Source organism: Pyrgilauda ruficollis, unplaced genomic scaffold (assembly GCF_017590135.1).
Source record: "Pyrgilauda ruficollis isolate IOZ18807 unplaced genomic scaffold, ASM1759013v1 scaffold7, whole genome shotgun sequence".
Classification (NCBI taxonomy): domain Eukaryota; kingdom Metazoa; phylum Chordata; class Aves; order Passeriformes; family Passeridae; genus Pyrgilauda; species Pyrgilauda ruficollis.
Genome location: NW_024528821.1, coordinates 1,354,183 through 1,372,904, shown reverse-complemented (window position 1 = coordinate 1,372,904; position 18,722 = coordinate 1,354,183). Strand labels below are relative to the sequence as shown.

The 18,722-nt window shown below is 39.3% G+C and overlaps 1 protein-coding gene across 1 annotated transcript in view; it reads left to right on the top strand.

The window, feature by feature from the left end:
* Positions 1-18,722, top strand: part of PCDH11X (protocadherin 11 X-linked) — a 416,133-nt gene that overhangs the window by 30,488 nt on the left and 366,923 nt on the right. The window contains exon 2 of the mRNA XM_041485190.1: positions 13,199-13,782. Coding sequence (XP_041341124.1) covers positions 13,243-13,782 — 540 coding nt within the window. The 5' untranslated portion in view covers positions 13,199-13,242. The remainder of the gene's footprint in view (positions 1-13,198; positions 13,783-18,722) is intronic.

Below are 18,722 nucleotides of genomic sequence, written 5' to 3'. Positions count from 1 at the left end.
CCAGTGCTGGGGGAGCCCAAATTCCACTGAATTTCAGGGGGACCAAACCAGTGATCCTGATTAAACTATTTGTGATCTGACTTACTTTCATGGCACATGTCAGATGAGGATATTTGAAAATTAGTCTGTAGAATGTGAATAAGAAAATATATTCAGTATCTTCTGATACCTTTGAGCACAGCCTTTCCATGGGCTTAAAATCTCACTATTCTGAGGAAAGCACTGAGGGTAATTTAAGTTTCAGTAAAGAAAGAAGCAGTCTTTTTTACTTTGAGGGACTATTGCCTGCTTCTTGAGATTATTGAATTTTCATTCCAGTATAGAGAGGAGCAGTATATCGCCAAGATGAAACAGAAAGCTTAATAGGCACTATATCTCTTGATGTTTATAGAAACTTAGCCAACAATCTTAAAAGACACCGAATTGGATTCTAAAATACTGGCACAAATGAATTAGGAGGAAATGGCTCTTGCAACAGTACTGCCACATGTGCCATTCATGCTATTAAAATATGACATTATTCTTAATTTTGTTATATTAAATTGGAAATTACATGTGTTGGAGAATAATGGGAAGTCATAGAATCACAGAGTAAGCTGAGTGGGAAGAGACCCACAAGGATTATTGAGTTCAGTTTCTGGCCCTGCACTTCCAGCAATCCCAGCCTGTGCATCCCTGGCAGCAGTGTCCAAAGCTCCTGGAGCTCTGGCAGCCTTGGGGCTGTGCCCGTTCCTTGGAGAGCCTGGGCAGTGCCCAGCACCCTTTGGGGGAAGAAATTTTTCAGAAAAAAAGAGTGGCATTTATTTCTTCAGCAAGACGCTGCAATAATTAAAATCTTATAAGTAGCTAGATGACCTGCGAAATGAATTCTCAGAGAGAATAGAAAAAATAACATTACAAAGATGTGTATCTATTCCACATTTAAAATTGTGAAAGAAAACTGTCACAATTCTGCTTTGGGGCAAGGGGGACTTTTCTGTTTTTTTGCGGAGGTTTAGCTTGGCAGCATGATTTTGCTGTCCAGGTGAGTAAGTGGTGTTACTCCTTGTGAACACCTCAGGTCGTTGCAGAGTACTTGTTATTGTCAGGCACTAGGTGGCCTGCTTGCTAAAACATCGTAATGAAGCCTTCTGCAGACAATTTGCAGAAACACTGCCTGAAAAATGAGTAAATAAAAATGCATCTTTAATTTCTAATAGAGGCTGAGACATTTAAAGTCACTGATGCCAAGTTCCAGACAGGTGGAAGCCTGCAGGTGCTGAAACCTACCCAAAACAGCACACAATGATTTTGTTCTTGTCTTGCAGACAATATTTAGACAAAAGATCAAAGTTTCCCACTAAAGATGGGATGCTGACCTGTATATTCTCTAAATCACAAGCTCTTAGTTCCTTTGAGGGAAGGTAAAAGCTGAGAGGTGCAATATAGTACAGCATTTGTTTTAGCACCCTGATGGTTTGGTGTGCTGTGCCCAGAAACATGAAAAGATCAGTATTTGTAGTTTCTAAAGGGCAAATATAACACTGGTGCTCCAGGAGTTAGTTGTTCTCAATCTGATCTACAGACAAGCAGAATTAAGAGCAGCAAGCAAAGCAAGACCTCGCTGGTTTTTCTTGTTTTTTGGAGTGCTGGAAGGCTGGACATGACCTATGGTCTCTCAGTGCTGCCACCTGAGTCCTGTGCTGGTACAAACCGCCTTAAACTGTGTTTTTCAGCAATTTTGAGGTTTTTATTTGATGTTCTGTGACTCTTGTTAGTGTCAGTGGATGTGAGGTGATCACTCAGTTTGAACTTTGGATATTGAACTTAAAGAAAAAAAAATCTGTTTTATTTATTTAAAGTGCAATGAAATAATAATTTCAACAACAAGCCTTGATTAACATAGTTTTGCTGTTGAATTGAATGGCTGAAGTGATTAACCACAGAATGGTTTCAATACAATTATTGAGCTCCTTTATTTCAGGTCAAATGCAAGACTAATGAGAAGGCTGAGATGGGAAAGATCATTTTATCAGCCTTTGGTAGAATTCTAGAATATTAGTGGTCAAGAAGGGTGCAAATTTCTGCTGTTCTGCAGTGACCATGTGAGAAGGATGTGGCTGAACCCAGGGATGAACATAAATCTGCATTCCACACAACTCTGTTGTGGTCATCTGCTTGGAAATTTATCTTGCACACATTTTTCAGCTGAATTCCCCTAATGTCTCTGTTCTACACCAGATAAATGAACAAACAAGAGACAGCTCCATTGCAGTGATTTCTAACTGTACAGGAAAGGGCATTGTGTGGCTTGGGTAATTACATGTTTTGTTCTCTCCTGAAATCATACTAATTTAAACAATTGATTCAGGTAATTGGTCATATTTCTCTAGGACAGGAAAGATGTTTCAACCTGATATTTGTGTCCTTTATTCTGAGTAAGAGTAGAACACACCAGCAAATATATGGCAGAATATGGTGTGCTCCAAGAAAATGTCTTTTTTTTTTTTTTTTTGCTTCCAAGAAAACATTGCATCCCAATAGAAGAGAAACTATAAGAACTTGTTGTTTTGTGATTTGATCAAAAAAGTGTATTCCTCCTTACTCCAGCCAAGTCTGAGCATGAATCTCTTGAATTGATTTCAAAGACAGCAGACTTGGCAGGATCCCTCAGGTTACAGAGAACGATTCTCCATTTAAAGCAGTGCAGCATCCATCCACACTGCACTGAGAAATAAAGTGCCTCCTCAAACTCTGCCAGAAAGAGACAAAAAATCTGTGATATGTGGCACATACACACTCACACACACACACAAATTCCTGTCACTACAGCTTGTAGGAGAACAGGGAACAAATTACTGATGCATTGAGGAATATCTCTGTGAGATGTCAGACTGCCTATAGGAATTCATCATGCCTGGATATCAGAGAATGGGTGTGATGTACTGCATCACATAAAACACAGCAGAATTTTATTAGGAAAATAGATCTGCAAGCTTTAAGATACTCTTTATGTACTGGTATATTTGAAAAAAATCAATATCTCTTATAATAGTTTGCAGTGTAGATGGGACCAGCACCATGGAGTTACAATAGGAATTGCGTCTGCTTTTCATCTCCACAACACTTCAATACTTCCAGTTTCTGTACCTGAATAGAACTTTGTCTTAGGGAATTTTGCTGTGGTGCATTTAATAGATATCTTTTATTTCACACAACTGGGATTCTAACAGATCTTGGCAACAGAACAGCAAATTTTCTTTTCTACACAGGATGTGACTTTTGTAAGTTCTGAGCTTTCATTTTACTGGAAATCAGTAGGACTTCTGACTGACACATCATCAGATGTTAAAGATTTGAAATGTTACTATTTTCTCTATTCATTTAATCACAAATCAATATTTCTCCTCCTTATACCAGTAATTGATGGAGGAGTTAATCTTGTCACTGTTGTTCTTCCATCTTGTGAGACAACATATAATTATGTCCTTGTGTCACTTATGTTGATCTTGTTTAAGAGATTCAAAACAGCCTCTGCATAGAAAGGAAAACACCAATTTTCTTGGCAGGTCTTGGATTTGGAGGCATAATTAGCTGATGTAAAGGAACAGTCTATCAGTTGTGTTTGCATGACATTTCTATTACAACCCTAATACAAATGTTTAATTTCCAGAAAGAACCAAAATATCTTTGGTCGTTTTTAGTTTCTTGAAACAGGAAATGTAAAATCAAAATGTGAAGCACTATAAAACTTACAAATGACACAGGATTTTGTACAACCTCATGTTATTCAAAAATTCTCCGTGTTGCAATTTTTTCAGCTAATAGACCGGTTTGTGTTTTGTGGTGTTTTTTGTACCCTTTTCTGACTTACAGCTAAATCATAAGCTGTTATCAAGTGGAGAAGTCACTCTATTTATAGCAAAATTAGTTTTTTCACTTGGGTTTTTGGAGTAAGAACATGACTTTCACACAAAAGAGTGGAAGAAGGATATATATCTATTTGAAACTTTAATCATCATTCACACTACTCCTTTAAATTTCTCCTCATGCAATTTCTTCTTTCTGAAGAAAGAACTGAAATGTGATTTTCTTAAAAAGTGTTCTGTGTAGTGTACCAGTGATGATAGAATGCATCAAGGCCCCATGATATTGGGTGGGAAAATGTGCTTCAGCAGGGCTTTAAAAAGCTTCTCCAGGAGCATGGTGACCTCCAGGACTGATACACACATGCACACTGCTCTCCTTATTAGTTATACCTTTGGAAGCTGTTAATCCTGTTTATTCTGAGTCAGAAGAAGGAGAACGGATGGGAAATAGCATCCCAAACATTCCAAACTTCTCTGCTCTCCATTATAAGCCTGAGTCTCTGCACATCACTTGTGTCTGGAGGTCATTGATAGTGAGTTGGCCACACCAAGTCAATGAAAACGCAGATTTCCAGCCAGAAATGTTTTGTCCACCTTGCAGAAGCTTAATTGTTGGCAGGATTCAGTGAGGAGGCAGGAAAGAAATGCAAAAAACACATTTCCTGTTATTTGAGTGCAGTCTATGAAGGAGCTGCAGTGTCTTTATGAACTTTATGGTTCTGGGCAAAATGTTAAAAATCAACTTTTCTGGGCTTGTTAAGCAACAGCTTTACTGTGACAGGCTTCAAGAGCATGGCCTGACCTTTGTAATACAATCTGAAATTAAGCATTTAATGCTGACATGTAGCAGTCTATGCAAATATTTAATAAAGGTCTGTTGTTGAGGTGTGTGGGCAACTTTTTACTTAAGGAATTTTATTTCCAGAACTATAGTTCCAGCAAACTTAGTAAAACCTGGAGAAAACTCCAGGGGTTTCAGTGGGCTTTGAATCAATTTAATTGTTGACCAGAACCTCCATTTGTTAAACCGTATTTACTGTATAGGTAAAACAAAATTTAAAGAATCAGGCCCTGAACATTAGACTGCTGTAACACATTTTAAAGTACCCTTATAATTCTGTTTTATCCAATTTTGTGACTCTTCTTGCTGAGTACTTTTTGTACAAGTAGTTTGACTGGTTTTAGGTAGCTGCTTTCTCCTAAATCAAAACAGCTCTGCTCCATCATCTCCATGATGATTTAATTTGCAATCCCCTTTTCCAGAGTCATTTCAGTGTAGAATTCTCTGTGGCACAGAATTTCCTTTGAGAAGCAATCCATGTGTTTGCCATCTCTGCAGCAGTTTGGGGATCGGTCAGGATGGGAGGTGTTTCACCAGAACAGTGGAATGTTCCAGTGTCGTTTTGTTTTTTGAGATAACAGAGGAAAAGACGTCACCTTTTTGTGAATAAATGATGAAATTAAAGCAGTATTGTTGTTATTTAAAGAAGTATTTATTGTCATTTTGTTATCAGGCCACCAGCTGAGGAGCAGCCACTGGCAGGCAGCAATTCCCAGCACAAGGCTTCCATGGCTAAAGATGATGATGTGTCTTCGTGTTCATGGAACAAAAAACAAATGTTTTTTTCCTAGGAGCTGCCTGAGCTCCATTCTCACTCCAGGGAGGGAGTGAGAATCCCCTGACCATGACAGAGGTAGAGCCACCCTGCCACAGGGCAGGAAGGGGAGAGGCTTTTGCCATCATCTGCTTTTGGTTTGTACCCTGATACAACCAAAAACCCAAACTCTGATGTTGTTTTGTCCTTGGAAAAGCTTTCCTCTCCAATCACCTTCTCTTAGGAGGTTTTTGGGGTTTTTTTCACACTGCCATGTTTTATTCATGTGGTGTGTTTAGATAGGGCCAGTTTGCTAAAAAATCTGGTGATTGCTTCCCTGCTCAGGGCCATCCATAAATGATGAGAAAATTCCTTCCAAGATGTGCAATTAGTTCTCAAGTTTATGGCACTTTTGGAGCTTCCAGAGTTGAGTTAATGATTTATAAAGATGTTTTCTCATGTATGGTATCCATATGTGGCATGTGACCACTTTGGGCAGACGTGGTGATTAAGCTGTTAATTGGTGAGATAAATGTAAGGTACAGAATATGCAATTTATGATGTATTTGATATTTTAAACTCTTTACTAGAACCTTATAGTTTGATTCTAATTTGCATTCAAGATATCTTTAAGAAGAACAAAAAATCCCATATGAAAATGAGCAGCTAGGCTGCTACTGGATAAAAAAAACGTGATGGGGTTTTTTTTGGATATATTCTGCTAAGGCAAAGAGAAACTGATGAAAATAGCAAAGTTTATCCTTTTGGAGTCCAATATGTGTATTTTGGCACCCAGAAGAGCTTTTTTCTCCTCCAGGAACTGGGTGCAAAATTCCAGATATCCTGAGTTTACAAGAATTACAGAATATAAAGAGAATAATTTTTTTTTTTTTCCTTTTAAGTCATGGCTTCAAAAAAAAAAAAAAAGGCAATGTATTTAGGTTTTTTGTTTGTTTTTAGAAATTTTGGGAACAGTGCTCTCTGCTCTCACAAATGGTTAACTGAGAAGTAAATTACTGTGCTTTCCTCACCTCTGTGTGTGGAACTGGAGGGGTTGGAAGGAGGTGACTGATTCCTGCTCCTCTGGAGCTCATGGAATGAATTGTGTGTGCCTGGGCTCCTGGCAGAATTGTGTTTGGAATAAGCAGGACAATATAACACAATATTAACAATAGAACAGCATCCCTGCCCTGATTCACAGCCCCTGGAACTGTTCAGTAGACACTCTGCAATGTGGATTTTACCAGGGAGAAATGAAAATCACTAACTGGCAGCGAGGCAGTGAAGCAAAATGCATTATGTATGAAACAGGTGATCTCGACAATTGCCGTTCCAAAGGATTTGACACAAATGACTGAAATCAGATTGACTTCCACTTTATAACAAATAAAAATGTGTTTTTCTTTGGAGTGCATCCAACAGCCACACACGTGGTTTCACGTAGTTTCTTGTTCTGGTCCCATATTCTCTTGCCACTGGCTCATAGACGATTTTCCTTTGGTTTGTTTTAGCAGAGATTTAATTTTCAGATTTGAGGCATGAACAGATTTTCAAGTACCAAAACCAGAGCAATTTCCAGTTGATTGGTAAAATGTATTCATGTAGTACAAACACACAAAGAGAATGCAAAGAAAATGACATTATGAATCATACCATTAACAACTTGATTTTTTTATAATGTTTTTAGAAGTCAGCCATTGAGTTATAGTGAATATATATTTGAATTTGCAGAGCAATGGAGTGTTCACTTTGGAGTTGTAATGGTCTGCAGTTTTGTAGGGGGTGTGGTGTTGGGTTTGGTTTGATTTTTTGGGTGTTTTTTACTCTTTTTTTTTTTTTTTTAATTTTTCTGTTTGCTCAGGCATCCCATTATTTCTTTCTAAGAAAATGAAAATAGCCATTGGAGAGATCTTCAGCTTTTTTCCCCAAGATTTCTCTTCTCAACCTTTATGCAGCTCCAATGCAAAAGTGTTCCAGTGCTAAAAGCAGGACCATTTCCTGGTGTCACTGGGATATAAATAAATTTGACACTGCATATTCTCACAGGTCTCTGAAATAAGTTACAGGATATTTTTAAAGTATTTCCTGGGTGGCTGCTAGATGCATTTCCAAAATGTGGACTGTACTTACTCTTCTAGCAAAGAAGGGACTTCAGCTTTAAAGGGATTAATTTGCAACAATTAAAATAAATTACTCCTTATGCCATATATCAATATGATTGAGTTTAATTTGTTCAGCATGCTCACTGCCTGTTGTGTATTTATAATTCTGCTCACTGTTTCCAGCATTTTCATACAAGTTTTAATCAACACTCTTCCTATTAGTTGCAGATTACTATCAGGAATAAAGAATTCTATCTAAGAATTTATCAGTTGCTTGTTTTCCACACCTTGGCTGCTTCTTCACGTGGCTTGAAGAACCTGTGTTTTGGTCATCCACTTTTTATTTCCTGAAGAGCATTTCTTACACCCCATGATGGAAAAATAATGAAAATAACTAAAAATATTCTATTTTTAAATAGAATTAGGAGAGCACACAACTGTAAGCAAGCTGTGCCTCTCACTTACTTAATTCTTTTGTTGACTTAAATGGGTGTGGGGGGATGTTTTCTCCTGGTGATAAGAATTTCCAGTTTCATTTTGTTCATCACTGAAGAAAAATCAAATTAAAGAAACCTCCTTGAAGTCAATACCATCATGCTCATAAAAAATAGATCAAAGAATGAATCAGTCCCTCAGTGGATTTAGAGTAAAATCATATGAGGGAATGAATTTGAAAGCCCTGATAATATAACAAATTGTCTGTTTCTCTTTGAGGTAGGTCTTTTTCTTTGAGTATGATAATGAAATATCCTGTGTAGGGAGTGGATCCTGTGGATAAATATTGATGGCTGCAAATAATTTATGTTTGGAACACCGTGGAGAGTGACAGCGAGTTCAGGCTGGTTGGTGGCATTTGCACCTTAAAAAAAGTGAGGGGGATTTCTGTCAGGCAGCAGCTTTGTGGTGTTTCTTATTGGCATCAAATCCTGTAAAATACCTGTAAATTCTGCACCTTTTCAAAACCCAGTCCCATCAAACGCAGCCAGTTCCTTTAGTGACACCTGGGCTGTGGTGGCAAAGAGGAGACCTCGCTGTGTGCAGACAGGCCAGGGGCTTATAACAACCAAAACCACCCCAACCCAGCAGCCAAAACCCAAAACACTAAATATTACAGCATCAAAAAGTTCCCACTTTGGGCTAAAGCTGAAATCCACGTCAGCATGGCCCAAGGACTCAAAACCTGTGTGAGGCTGCCTCATTGTCAGTGGGCACTTTTGAGGGAGCCCCAGCGAAGTGGAAGAATTGCAAATAGCTGCCTCCTCAGTGAAATAACTAAATAATCGTGGGATTGAGTGGCAGCTGGAGCTGTGTCATGGGGATCTTTTGCTCTGAGAAACACCATTTTAATACAGGGATTGAAATGCTCCTGTTTAAGGAGCCCACAGTGGATTAGCAGCAAATGAAAAGGATATGATATTGAAAAAGTGTGGTGTGCTAGCTAAATTTGTCCAAGTAATTAAAATAGGTTCAGGAATATAAAGATAAGAATGGGAGTGATATTTTCAGGATTTCTTCTCTACTATGATTTTAATAATTGGCTATTGATGTAGCTTTGGACTTCAATATTCCTAATTTTTAAAAATATTACACCTTTTTGTTTGAACTTGATATAGCAGTTACAAAACATCACCACAGTGTGTTTGTTTTCCTCTAATTCAAATCTGAATCCAAGTATCAAGAAATGGTGTTGTTTTTCTAGCCTGAAGTGGACTCCTGAACTCTTCTACCCCCTTTACAACTTTTCTGAGATCCTCTTAAGGAAGAAATAACAAGTTCTGTAATAAGGTAAAGGCTCAGGTGGGACCAGATGGAGCTCTGTGTATAAAGAACAGATTTAGATTCTACCTCCACATCCTGCTCCATTAGGTGGTTACAGCTTTTACATTCTCTCTGCTTTTCAAGGTATGATTTGACAGATGCTAAATGAAGAGGATAATGAACAGTGCTAATATTTAAATGACACCATTAATATTTGGTGTATTGGACAAAAAAGCAGGTATATTTGAGTGCATAGACAGCCAGATGAAGAAAAGTAAGTTTAAACTTCTTTTTCCCCTCCTCCCCTACATCTTGTCCATCTGGGCCATTTCCCTTCCTAGCTGGGAAGTCAGCAGCACAGACAGCAAAGCATCCTCTTGAAAGCTGGGAAAATGGCTTGGCAAGCTCCATGTTACCTTCTGTTAAACAATTTGATTTGTTCTTCATTTTTTTTTTTTTCTAACCTCCTTGAAAGCATGAGTGAGTGCTGGAGCCCATGGAAGCTCCTTTAGGCTGGGGCTGCTCTGTTCAGCCTTCTGCACTTCTGTGTTTCCTCAGTGTTCCAGGCTGGAACACTGATTCCATAAATGCCTGGGAAGTGCCTCTTGCTCCTGCTCTGTGCATTGCTGTTGCCATAGTATCCCTATCAGAGCTATGGCACAAATGACAGGCAACGTACAGCTATGACTTTATAAATAGGATTCTGGAAGAACAACACTTTCCTCACAACAGGAGATATTCTATTCCACATCCAAGCAGCAAACTTGTGTCACTTTGGGATTTTTTCTCCTTAAAGGCCTACAGCTCTGGAATAGAGATTCAAAACTGTTGCTAGGATTATTTTGAAAGAAAAAAAAAATTTCAAAAATAGTGTATTGTGCAGAAGTTCAGGCATTGTAAACCACTGTTGGTTGTTTTTTCCTGCTAAACTATCAATGTCTATTACATTCCTTTAGTCACTCAGGAAAATCTGTGACAGCAAAAGTCACCACAAAATTCATGTTAGCATTTATCTCACGTGGTTTATAAGTGTGCTGTGCTGTTTTCTCATGCTTTGTAGTATTTTCTTTACTATGACACAAGAAGAATTTCAATAGAGTGGTTCAAACTTGGTTTAAAGTGAATACAAGTATGCATAAGAATGCAATGTCAAGTTCCACCCTGCAGTTTTCCTTACAAAACTCTCTGAGTCCTGCTGTTGTTATTTTATAATCCCTGGAAACTCCTCTGCAGATGAAACTGGGGTTAAAGGCTTACAACTTAGCTTGAATATAAAGTATCTGCTGTCATGATCTCAGCTTTCAGAACTGATTCAGGAATATTGTTGATGACCTCTTTAGGTTGTTGCATTTATGTACTCATCCTCATATTGCTTTGAAAAAAAAAAGTATTTATTTGGAAGATTTATAAACCTGTTTATACAATATTTTTATATCATTATCATTTATAAGCAATATTTGCATCAGTATTGCCATAGAAAAATTTGGGATAGGGGCTAGAATTTGGTTTATATTTATGGTTGGTGTTGGTTTTTTTTTTTTTCATTTGCTACCCTCAGAAATGTAAATTTAAAATATTATTCCATAAACATCAGGATTTGAAGGGTTTTATAACCCTGTTGTGTTATTTTTCATTTTAATTTGTAATAGAGAGGAAGAAGTGGCAAAATAGTTCCTTCTAGTATGCACAAAACATGCAACCATTCTAATTTTTTTTTTGGACAGCATTTAAATATCAACTTTTTACTGTAACTCCTACATTTGTATTTGTGTTTTCCATAGGAAACAATGTAAATATATTTATTTCAGTAATAATGGATACAAAGATGTGCTTTCCTAAAGTAGGGCTCTCTGCAGGGTGAATGTACGTGGGCAATTACTTCAGTGGGATGACAATTGCTGGAGCTGCATTTAAAGAGAAGCAGTTAATAAATCAAATAATAAGTTATAAATATATTTATATTATTTATTATGTATCTATAATAGATATTCATAATATATTTATGTTATATAATATATTATAAAATATATATTACACATTATATATTTAAATATTATATAATAAGTTAATAAATCAAATTATAGCAGCCAAACTAATCCACTTGTACACTGTCACCAAGTCATTCATTGGGCTCACACTGCTACCATGATGTCACCATAATGATGATCAGGAGCTGCTGGAGACTTCCTCATTTGCATATTTAGAATGTGGTGTTTTAATGGTTTATAAAAAGCTGCTGGTCCATTGCTTCACTCTGGGCACCCGGCTGCTGCTGCTTTGGGTGCTGTGAACCCCTGCAGTCCAGTGATAAATCAGGGAATTCCTGAAATGCCATCCCTTGGCAGCAGTCCCCTCCAGCTTCACTGAATTACTCAGGGAGCAAAGCCTTTTTCTCTAAGTGGGGATTTGCAGCACTTTTATTTCATAAAAATGGTATCATTTTCTGCTTTTGTATAGCCATGAGGCCAGAAAATGCTGTCCAGTTAACAGTGCTGATGTGGGGATGCACCTTGCAGATGGAGCTGGAATGTTCTGTATCTGTCACTGCCTTCCAACCCAAAGCAGTGTGCAGTGCTTAAATGGAATAGCAATGTTAATTGTTCTTAAGCTGTTTCACTGCAAAATCAAAGCTTTAGTCTAAATTCCCCTGCAAGTGGAATTTGAAAGGCAGTAACTACCAGGTGGAGGCAATTACCTGCACCAGGAATTTCTTCAACCACTGCAACTTGATCTGCAGAAGTAAATCAATCTGTGCTATGGCAGGGAGAATAAAATAAGAAGAGACAGGGAACAGAATTACACTTTTACCTGCATGGTAAAAAGAATGTAGATATGTTGGCACAGGTATATTTGAAACAGATGTTAACACAAGATTTCATTTACGAGAAAAATCACTTTACATGGAACTCTTGAGCATTTACTTTAGAGAAATGCTATCCTAGCAGATCCTAAATTCTGGAATGGCAGAATTATGTAAAGATTAGGCAAATATTCTATACATGGAGTTCAAGAGAGTGATTTATCTCTCAAAAATTCTTGGCTGAAGGCTGTATGCAGCTACACAGATATCTGTGTATCTCTAAGTCCTCCTATTCCACTTCCATCTTTCTCAAGGTTGTTAACAACCTCAAGGCAAGAATATATTGTTATTCAGAAACCAGCTTGGAAAGTACAGATTTTTCCAACAAGTTTGTATCTCCCTTTAGAGGTATCGGTGTTCCAGAGTATTGTGAACAGGCATCACCAAATTTAAAATTACACAATTTTTTTTGCAATTCACTAGACAGATTTCCACACATTGTTAGCTGAAGTTCACCAGACTCTATTTAGATAATAACATTTTCTTGCCAGTTTAAGCTCCTGAATTAAAAATATCCAGATTTCTTTGTTGTTGTTAACAAACATTACATAATTTTGTCAGTGTAAAACTTGGGGGGAGAATTAAGACAAGTGTTCTTCTATTCCCATATCTAAGCAAGAGGTATAAAAAGATCTGGCTCTTAGCAGATGGTTGCTTGCAAACTTCTTGCCTACTTTTTTCTTAGGAAACAGAAAAAAATGAGGACAATGTGGCAGAGAGATCAAAGGAAGGCATTTTCCTAAGGAGCAAAGGAAAATCTCATGCTGGAAATAGGGGATTCCTGTACTTATTTCTTCATTCAGTATGATCCAGCCCTAAAATTCTTACCTCAGTAATTAGTTAAGAGTTTCAATTAAAAAGTTTTGCAAGAAATTTTATACATATTTAGGAAGGATGGAGTCAAATGTGACTTCACTAATGAGGCTTCCAAACAGTTCACGTTGTTGTAGCAGGAAAGGAGCTCCTTTAGCTCTTACCGCTTTAGGAACACAATATTCTGTGACTTTAAAAGGATTTTCCTTTCCCTTTTCCCAGCTACTCCTGGCGTTCTCCACGGATACTCATTAGTCATTCTGGAGATGGACTTGCTGTCTGGAACCTACCTCTTGGCAGTCCTGTTGGCCTGCATCGTGTTCCAATCTGGCGCGCAGGAGAAGAATTACACCGTGCGGGAAGAACTGCCTGAAAATGTCCTCATTGGCAATCTGCTCAAGGATCTCAACCTAACGCTGGACCCTGACGTGCCCCTGTCCTCCCCGCTGCAGTTCAAGCTGGTCTACAAGACCGGGGACGTGCCCCTGGTGAGGGTGGAGGAGAACACCGGGGAGATCTTCACGGCTGCCAACCGCATCGACCGCGAGAAGCTGTGCGCCGGCATCTTCAGCGAGAACCGCTGCTTCTACGAGGTGGAGGTGGCTGTGCTGCCCGACGAGGTGTTCAGACTGGTCAAGATCAGATTCCTGATCGAGGATATAAATGACAACGCCCCCCTTTTCCCCTCGACAGTTATTAACATCTCTATCCCGGAGAACACGGCCATTAATTCCCGCTACTCTGTCCCGTCTGCCATCGACCCGGACATCGGCGTGAATGGAATCCAGCACTATGAGCTCCTCAAGGTGGGTTTCTTTCATCCTTCTCTGTCGCTGTCTGTGTCGCTGTCCTCCCACAAGTGTTGCAGGTCCTCACCAACCCGTCAGGAACCCAAAGCTGTGTGCTGCACGCAGTAACAGAAACCCAAAGCTGTGAGCTGCAGCTGTGGTGCGGCGCAGGTCCGTGTCAGAGTGTGAATCCGTAGCCCTGGATGTGTTCTGGTGCATCTCATCCTCACTCCGTGGGAAGCTGTTTATGTTCATGTGTGACTGTGTAACAGGGTGAGGAACCATCCACATCTCCATGAGCTCTGCACCAGCACTCAAGTGTTTGCACACTTTGGCTGACAGTTTTCCTGTTTTCCAGTTTTCCAAAACGTGTCCTGATTGCCGCTGACATGGCAGTGCCAAGTGCAGAAGGGCTTTGTGCTGGGTTTATGCCTCCCATTTTTATGGATACATTCTTTTTTTGTGCCTCTCCTGCACAGCTTGGACTTGAGCAGTAGAACTTGGCCCAGAAGCTGATGTGATGCTCACCTGTGTATTGATGAGCTTTTCCAGAGGGAAGGAGTCAGTTTGTCAGAGCAGCTTTGTAATGTCTGGGCAGGAGCAGCTCCAAATGTGCATGAGTGCAAGGAGAGCAGTGCCAGGGACCTTGTAAGAGCAGATATTTCATATTCTTCCTTCTTTTTTTATTTCTAGAAACTAACAGGTGAACTGGGATTAGGGGACAGAAGAAAAACATAAACATGTGATGTTTATATAAACAAGAGTGTGTGACTGCTAAATAAATGATCACTTTCGTTTGAGTTTACTGAAGCAAACTTAAGAACAGGAAAGAAACTTACCCAGAAATGTTGGGGGGAAGCTGAGATTGCCCTCACTTCCTTTGCTTTAGAATAAGGAACTGTTTTGTGTTTTGGCTGCTCAGCAACCAATCTGACCCTCCTTACTGCCAGAAGAACATAGATTATATTATCCAATATACTGCTTGACTGACTGGATGCTGATATTCACTGACACCAGTGCTTACTAGCAATTTAATAAAAATAAAGCTCTATCTTTTTTTTTAGCTTTTTAAAATTGCTTGGAACCTGAAGTAATTGTGGCAGTGTGGGTGCTAAAGAGTGACAAAGACATAAAAATCTTTTAGGAAACTGCATCCCACTGGGCATTTCTGGCTAACTATCCAAAAAAAAAAAAAAAAATTAAAAAAAAATAGATCCCACACATGTCTGTCTGCTCTCAGTGCAGCCAAGGATCTTAAAACTTTCCAAGTAAATGCTAATATGTTTGAATTTTTTGCAGTAAGCTCTTTAAGACTTTTCCTAGGTTATAGGAGAGCAGGAATATCTACATGTGTGGGTTTTGTTTGGGGTTTTTTAGCTAACTAAGCAGAAGCATCCAGTAGGGCAGAGTGTTCTTTATGAGGCATATTCAATGAGATTTTGGGGAATGAACAACAGCATATTAAATAAATAACAGTAGGAGTAGAAAATAATGAAAAACCAGGGTTGCACATGAAATGGAGCAAAATAAAACCCAGTCTGAACAGAGAAATGTGAGTTATCCAAAAGTGCTGTTATTGTAGGAAAAGGAAAACTGTAGAAAATGGCAAAATCAGGAGTCCCTGGGCCTGATGAGCAACAGTTCAGATCACCACAATAACAGTCTTGTTTTGTGAGCTTATTTTTGGCCTGTGCATTCAGAGAGAGAACGTGGCAGATCAGCAGAGTGGGAGCACATCTGTGTCACACGAGTGGGAGCTGGTCTGAAATCCAACCTGCAGCTCTGCCCAAGGCAGGCAGGGCACAGCCTTGGCTGGGCAAGGTGAGAGCGTCTGCAGGAGAGGGTTCTCACCAAGAAATGTGCAAATAATTAAATATCTTCATAATCTTAATTAACTTAAATATCAAATTATTTAATTTTTAATTAGGGAAAAATTAATAAAAATGATGAGTTACGTGTTTATTCAAGTGTCTGTGAAAAAACCCTGCTTTTACCACATAATGGGAAGGAAGGTGGTTGAGCACACACTGGTATGGACTGGAAGTTCTGAAATCTTGTGCTGCATGTGCTGCAAACAAAATAATTTGTGAAATCACAGCCCTGTTGGCAGATCTTCTGAAAGAATTAATTGCATTTTTTCTCTTGAATGCCTGTTGGTCAGGTATTTTTTGAGTTATGAATCTACTGCCTTTAAATGAGCCAGCAATTTCACATACCTTGGAAATGATCTGAAAAAACCAAAGTTTCTGACAGCCAGACACCATTTGGAATAGTATTTCCAGATGTTATTCTACTGGTAATTTTCAGAATGTTAATATCAAAAGTAATCATAAAATGGATTTAAAAAAAAAAAAAAAAACCAAACCAACAAACAAACAAACCCCAAAAAACAAACCAAAGCAATAGAAATAAAGGATTTTGGTGAGCAGGCAGGAAATACAGCCAGTGTTTTCTACCTTAGGGGAGGTGCAGGAAGATAATTAGAGGGATTAAGAACCTTTCCTATGAGGAAATGCTGAAAGAATTGGGATTTTCAGCCTGGAGAACAGCAGGCTCCAGAGTGACCTTACTGAAACCTTTCAGGACCTGGAGGGGCTGCCAGAGGGACTTTGGACAAGGTCTGGAGACACAGGACAGGGGGAAAGGCTTTGTTCAGGCAGAAAGCTGAATTAAATTGGATATTGGGAAGATATCCTCCCTGTGAGGGAAGAGAGGCCCTGGCACAGGTGCCCAGAGAAGCCCCAGGATCCCTGGCAGTGCCCAAGGCCAGGCTGGATGGGGTTTGGAGACAGTGGGACAGTGGGAGGTGTCCCTGCCATGGCAGGGGTGGAACCAGGTGATTTTTGAAGTCCTTCCCAACCCAAACCATTCTTTGCATATCACAAAACCATTGGGTTTTGTGATCTCCAAAGATGCATCACTGGGGAAGGCTGGGGAGATGGAGAAGGAAAGGAAGAGTGGGCAGTGCTGAAACACCAGGAGGGAGGTGACAGGACAGGCACGGAAGGGTGGTGCTCCTTTTGTGCTCTGTGTTTCTGGCGTGGGCTCTGAAGATGCTGAAGTCTTCTGGCTCCTGAAAGTGTTGACCTTTTCCTTCCTTTTACAAGCAGCAAACAGAAGGGACTGCAGCACAGGGAAGTGCTGAGCAGGAGCATCCTCTGAGCAGGATGCTCTAGCAGGGCTGACGCGGCTCTGGGGGGAATTTTGGGAAGCACCTGGCATGAGGTGGGTGGGCAGGGCAGCTCGGAGGTGGCAGAGGAGTAGGGGGTGAGAGGATGTGGAAATCACTTCATAGAAGCAGAAAAGCTGATGCTTTAGTGTAGGTGCAGCAACAGAGCGAAATGCTCTGTATTTTGGAGAGAAAGGAATCAAAAATTGACAAATTGTGAAATGAAGAGAAAGCTTTTTAGTTGTAGCTGGCTTTGGAAACAAATTTAGCCAAGATTTTCTTATTGCCTGTGTGAAGCCAGACCTATTTTGCCTGAAAATAGGAAGATAGAGACTATGTCCATAACAAATTCTAAAAAAAAAAGGGAACTTTTCACTCGGAACTCAGCTGACCCATTTATAGGTATTTAACCTATTTTCAGCACCTCTATAGCTCCTTGGGAAGATAACAGCCTCGTGTTACAGTATTTCCTCACTTTGTCACACTTACCTTACTGCCCCTCTCACAGGGTGTGGAAAAGTTTGAATATAATTTTTGCATTTGGTTTCTTTTGCAAACTAGACAAGAAATTATAAAGTCTTTAAACTAAATGGCTTTTTTTCTTTTTTTTTTTTTTTTTTTTAAGATTCTTCCTCTCATTAAAACTCCTTAAAACAGTAGAAAACAAAACTTTGTAAAGTATATTCTTGTATTTTGGATTCAGTGGAAGCTTTGTAAAGCAGGATTTGATTTATTTAAAACAAGACAGAGCTTTAATTACCAAACTGATTAAAACTCATTTTTTGCCTGCCTGCATTTTATCAAGGTGTACCTGAATAGCAAATAACTTCTTTATGTGTAACCAATTCATGGCACCTCATCCTCAAAACTTTCTGTGGCTCTGATTTTCTCAGCCCTGTTTGAAACACATAAACTCTAAAAAGGCAACAGTTTTACTGTTAATAGAAGAGAGGAGACAGTCACGCAGAGCTTCTTGCTGCTCCCAGAGCTGCTGTGCATGGCATTATAAAAGATTGTGTTTCTCTGCTGAGATGCCCCAAGGTGACCATAGAGGGAGTGACATTAAGGTTTCACATGATAAACAGTGTTTGCTGTGAACCAGGGGAGGAGGGAGAACTTAGATATTATTTAACAATGGAAGAAAATTCATTTAGAATGAGAAATAGCTGGGTTGGGGAAGAGGATGGCGTAACACTGATGGTGGGAGCTGGTAGGTGCAGCTATGACAAGGAATAAATGGCCAGGTGGAAACCCAACCATTTTTGTCTCAGTTGAGATAAATACAGTAAATGTATAAACAGGAAATGATAGGGGAAAAGAGCTGGGCATTCATAAATAAAACTTTTCATAAAAACAGTGGGATGCAAGAGCAAATTGTGCATTGAAACCTTAATTTCTGATTGGGGATGAAGCTACAAATCCTAAAGTTCTGCTTTAACCCAGGGGGCAGCCCAGCCTCCGGGGCTTTGTTCACCTCTTCAGGGCAGTCCCATTGTTTACAGACTGACATGAAATGTGCATTGTGTCAGGCAGGGCCACCACGGTGCCATAAATACCTGCTTGCTGGTGTTGATTACACTCTTCCAGCCCACTTACATCTCAGCTCAAGGCAAGCTGATATTTAGTATTACCTGATTAATACACTTCATATTTATAGGTGTCACAGGCCTCTGCTTTGACTGCAAAGATTTTAGTGTGAAGCATTTCTTTGTTCTCTTAAATGTTAAAAAGGCAAGCTGGTTCAGAACAGGTTTTGAATAGAAAAGAACTCACACAAGGGCATGTTTTA